The 5,677-nt window shown below is 36.5% G+C and overlaps 1 protein-coding gene across 1 annotated transcript; it reads left to right on the plus strand.

Moving 5' to 3' along the window:
- Positions 1 to 165: 165 nt before the first annotated feature.
- On the plus strand, positions 166 to 4,082 carry LOC113401530 (zinc finger protein 330 homolog). The gene is made up of 7 exons (XM_026641465.2): positions 166 to 434; positions 607 to 757; positions 1,168 to 1,279; positions 2,859 to 2,978; positions 3,065 to 3,226; positions 3,302 to 3,373; positions 3,839 to 4,082. Exons 1-7 carry the CDS (start codon positions 295 to 297, stop codon positions 3,991 to 3,993), a joined length of 912 nt encoding a protein of 303 aa, XP_026497250.2. The 5' UTR covers positions 166 to 294; the 3' UTR covers positions 3,994 to 4,082.
- Positions 4,083 to 5,677: the final 1,595 nt, after the last annotated feature.

Below are 5,677 nucleotides of genomic sequence, written 5' to 3' on the forward strand. Positions count from 1 at the left end.
CATACTTCAATGTTATCTAAATTAAGTTTCTATGGAACTGCTTTAATATAATATATTTTGAGACGACATAGAATATTTCGAAATAATTATGTATTATAGGTTTGTTTCAAAACGACAAACAAATGTGACAATGAGTGTAATGTGACAGTGGAGTTTTTGACTAATGCCAATATGATAAAAGTCATAAAACGAACATTTATTGCATTTTTCGATCTGACTTTTGAGATTTGCAAGTTGAAAAGATAATAATCACATTAAATTTTTATACAGCTTTGTAATAAATACAGTTTCATAATGCCTAAGAAAAAAACAGGCCAACGCAAAAAAGCTGAGAAACAAAAACAGCGCCAAAAAGAGATCCGTAATGCAAGAGAACACGTCGACTTAGCACAGCACCCTTGCAACCTCCCCATGGAATGCGATAAATGCCAAAAGTAAATATATATTTATGATAGCAATACTAAAATAAGTTAATTGATTAGCTTAGCTTATAGTTATATATTAGGTATTTTTATTGCATATATATGTCTTTAGTATATGTACATTTTTTAAATGTCTCCATAATATTTAAGTAAATCAAGAATATATAATTGGTCAATTATGTAGGAAACAGAAAAGCCGAGCATTCTGTTACTTCTGTTCTGCAGTGCAGAGACTACCTGCATGTGCACAGTGTGGCAAGATTAAATGTATGCTCAAGTCTGGTGACTGTGTAGTGAGACATCCTGGAGTTTTTACCACTGGGCTTGGTATGGTGGTAAGTTATTTTAACTTATTTGTTTTAATTGTGAGACAAAATTAGACACATAAATGTTTCAATTATATTTATTTATATAACCTCAGTGATGTTTTGTACAAACAAAGTAACTATAGGTACAAGGGATATAACATCTCAGCTCCCAAGGTTGGTGACGAATGGGAGATGTAAAGAATGGTTAAAATTTCTACAGCACAATGTCTATTGGTGGTGCTGACAATTAACATTCAGGTAGGCCATTTGCCAGGCTACCTGCCATTTTATAAAAAAAAGGCAAGAAAGTCTAACTCTTAGAAATAATTAGTAATATCATAAGAGTATATTGATTCATAGATATTGGCTACTATCATAAATAATTAATCTCTAAAATGTAGTATGTTGATATTTAAACTTGACGAAATGTCTCATAGGGAGCCATCTGTGACTTCTGCGAAGCTTGGGTTTGTCATGGCCGCAAATGTCTGAACAGTCATGCCTGCACCTGCCCCTTAGCTGATGCTGTCTGTCTGGAGTGTGAGAGAGGTTTGTGGCTAAATAAACAGCATACAAAATTGCTAGTTATATGAACATTTATTTATTTATTTTACTATCTAATAGTGTTTTACAAATTAAAACAAAATCATATTTTGTTTAAAATAGTTTTTAAGGCATGTGTTCAGCATCATCATCTATCTATACTAATGTTATAAAGAGGAAAACTTTGTTTGTTTGGTTGTAATGAATAGGCTCAAAAACTACTGGACCGATTTAAAAAAAATCACAAAATTTCACCATTCGAAAGCTACATTATCCACGAGTAACATAGGCTAAATTTTATTTTGGAAAAAATAGGGTTCCGTAAGATATTTGGGTTTTTCAGACACAAGGTGTAAAAAATCAACCAAAAAAGTTACTTATTTTGCATACGCTGCCTAAACTATAAAAGATAGAACCATAAAATGTTCAAATTAGTTGTAGATACTATACCTATCTATGTCGAGCACAACAACCACTTTTTTATTTAAAAATCTTGAATTTTTTTTTGACTACGTTTAAACGCTTTTATTTTACTCATGCAATTAATCCTTATCAAAATAATTTCTCCCAGGAATGAGACAGTCTACGAAATAAACAATTGAATTATGCAGAAAATACCGGGTGAAGTTAAGCGCTATAAATCCATAGACACCGTCACTAACATCGAGGACGCAGTGCACTACCCCCAGGAACTTTTAAATTCTCTGAACCCCGCTGGGCTACCACCTCATGAACTGTCGTTAAAAGTTGGCACGCCGATAACGCTTCTCAGAAATTAAAGCCCCCCCAACATGTGTAATACAACAGGAGACTTCTTATAAAGAAGCTAAAAGATAATTTAATAGTAGCAAAGATTATCACCGGCCCTGCAGCTGGTGAATTAGCTCATACACCAAGAATACCCATGTTTCCTACTGATTTGCCTATACCCTTCAAAAGGCTCCAATTTCCAGTAAAAATTTCTTTCGCACTATCGATAAAAAAATCCCAGGGCCAAATATTCAAATTAGTAGGAATTGATTTACGAAAAGAATGTTTTACTCATGGGCAGCCTGCGGATAATGACTGCGTCGTCGATGTCAGTGTCGGTGTCTGTGAATTACCTGGGAATCATTTTTCTGATCGTGTCTTTCCTGGGTAGGCTTTCTGCAGCGGTAACCGGTATCCACGCGGGCGGAGTCGCGGGCGACCGCTATTAAACATATAAAAATATAATAAGCTTTGGATTTTCAAAAAATATTCAATGTACACACACCTACTCCTTAATTATATGCATAGAAAAAAATTGTCGGTAAACAAGTTTATAAAATCAAAAATCAAGTCATGATATAACCATTTACACCGCATCCGTGATCTGTATAGTGTTATAAAGTTTTCATAATTTTCGCAAAGTTTAAAAAATTCATCTTCTCTTTATTTACAAAAAAATGATTTTGCATCTTTATGGGTTATTTTGATTTCCGTTTGAGATACGCAATCCTGTCACAAATCCGAAATCTAAGCGGACGAAGTCGCGGGCAGAAGCTAGTTTATTATATAAGAGTAGGTAAATTGTATTTTATAGGATTTTTATAACAATTTCTAGGAGTGTGGGAGCACGGTGGCCGAGTGTTCCGCTGCTGTTTCTGCCAAGGCTTCCTTTGCGAGGACGACCAGTTCGAGCACCAGGCCTCCTGCCAAGTCCTGGAGTCCGAAACCTACAAGTGTACGAGTCGTGAATTAAAACGAATATGAATCTCAAACGTAATAAAAGATACTGAAAGTAACCCTTCCACCCTGTTCGCGCGCCAGGTCAGTCCTGCAACCGCCTGGGGCAGTACTCGTGCCTGCGCTGCAAGACGTGCTTCTGCGACGAGCACGTGCGGCGGCGCGGCGCGCGCGCGGCCCGCGGCGCCGTGCCCTGCCCGCGCTGCGCCTACGCGCTGCACCTCACGGCCGACCTCAGCATGTCCAGTGAGCGCCGCCGTCTCGTAATCACTACCGACTCTCCGAATATCGAGCGTCCTCAACGCTTTGGCAATGTTTCAGCGCGCTCGCATCGCTACGGGCGACAGGGCGCGGCCGCCGCCGACGACGACGACGACGGCGACTACGGAGCGGGTGAGGAGCGCACTTCTCTTGCGGAGCTGATGTCTACGGTCGAGGGACGTGTGATGTTACTTACGTTTGGAATATTTGAGACGCTATAGCGCTCACTGAACTCTATGACGATGTACGAAATCTCAATTCAATAGTTGAGTTGCCGCTTGTCATAAGTTCCTTGATATGATGCCGCTCGGCTCTGTTGAAGTGATCTTAGAAGCGAACGCCGAGGGTCTCGTCGAGGTTGCAAGACACCTTACTTACAATTATTTTCTTACATATCCTGTTACTGAAGTCTTTCGGACTATAGATAATTGACGTGTTGACGATAGGCACTTAGGCTCTTACGAGTCCTTTCTGAGAATATTTTGGACATGTGTCGAAAGAGACCTGTCGCTCCCTTAGTTGTGAGTTTTAAAAATATAGCACTCAGCTTCTCGTCAACTTATTATATTAGGTCTCATGATTTTGTTTTGCTATCAGGATACGATGGCGATGGAGGCATGGAAGGTGGAGATTATTCGTACTCGGAATCAGACGACGACGACGACGACGACGACGAAGAATCTGAGGAGTCATCTTCTGCTGAGGAAGAAGACGAGGCTGAATCTGTCCCCTCTGCGAGCAAGACTACGTAGACTACTAAAGCATTTTACAGCTCGGGTATCCGCTAATATAACAGGATTCAAACGAAATAATTATGTCAAATATACATACTTTTCCTAAACTATTATAATATTGTTTAATTTTTTTTATTTTAATCTATTGCATATTGAGTAATGTCATACATTATTCCTTATCAATTTTTATTGTTATATCGTTTTATCCTCGGTATCATATTGTCGAACTAAAAAAACTCTTAGCGGTAAAATTGCGAGGAGTCTTCTCGTCTTCTACGCTCGAACCGAGAGTATTGTGCCAACTCTATATTACAATCATTTGTAATATTAAGTTGTTTTTATTTATTTGACCTCATTAAACCATTCGAAGCATTTGAAATAAATACAGCAGCCTAGTAATTGTGAAACTATAAAATGATATACAATAAGCGATAACTTGAAAAATTCAATTGAAAAAATAGATACATTTAAAGACAATTGTCAAACGCCGTCCTACAATTTGTCAAATCTATAGAGACGACATATCATTTTTATACTGTTTACTACGTTGAACGAAGAGCGAAGAACGAAGCGTCCTGAAATTCCGGTTTTTTACGACGTATTGGTCACAAAAATATTTTAATATTCTCTATAAGGTATCTAGCGCCGTATGATGACATAATGAAGTTTTATCGCTGCAGCAAAATTTAGTATTAAATTTGTATATCTTACATTATTTGACAAATTGTTTTTATGAACATTCCTCTCTACCGTAGAATATAATATGGCAATGCAGATAGCATTTTCGAAAATACCTATTTGCACCACGTATCGGCACTTCACAGACCTCTAAATACTTTGTAAAATTGAAAATAATTAATATAATTCTTTAATTGGTCATGGCTTTTTATATACTTTATATATTGTTAAACCAGCTATAACTACCATATTTCATTACAATACGTTTTTGGTGCATTTATTCAAATTTCAAATCACAATTCACAAGTTCATTTTTATTATTAGTACTCATAAAAGAGCTGAGAGCGGGAATACTATAACGTTACGTTACGTTACGTTAAATCGCCGACGCCGGATAAACACGGCAAAAAATCCCAAGCATTTGGGCGATATGTGGTATTTTCCACGGACACCTCTGGAATAGTATTTTTTCCAACAAAAATAAAAACATGGTTATATTTTTTTAATTTTTATCATTTATTTTATAAGCTTGTTATTAAAATCGAATGAAGTACGTATGTAACCGCAAAAATAGTAAAAACGTACTAAATGTTGAGACTAATAATTTAATGCATATTTCCTCACTCGGTTTATTATGTGTAAGTTATTTTTAATAGGTTATCTGTGACTTGTTTAAGGAAAAATAATTTACAAAAGTTACATAAAAATATAATTGTGTCATAGCCTAGCCATATTTTTGGACATGTTACTCTACCCTATAGCTTATGAGCGTGCCGCTATGGCGTCAGAGGCTAGCGGTGCCGGATTCTCATGGCGCTGCAGCCGCGTAAACAAATGTCAAATTCATAAAGATCATAATGTCGCACGGCGACTTGTTAGTATAACATATAAAAAATCTAAATATTATTTAGAAAGAAAAAATACTAATAAATATTTAATCATTACCTAATAATTTTATTTTACTTATGTATATCAATTACCAATTCCCAGTCTTTATTTTTATAGTCTATGGTTGAATGTACTA

Source organism: Vanessa tameamea, chromosome 22, assembly GCF_037043105.1.
Source record: "Vanessa tameamea isolate UH-Manoa-2023 chromosome 22, ilVanTame1 primary haplotype, whole genome shotgun sequence".
In the NCBI taxonomy this organism is placed as follows: Eukaryota; Metazoa; Arthropoda; class Insecta; order Lepidoptera; family Nymphalidae; genus Vanessa; species Vanessa tameamea.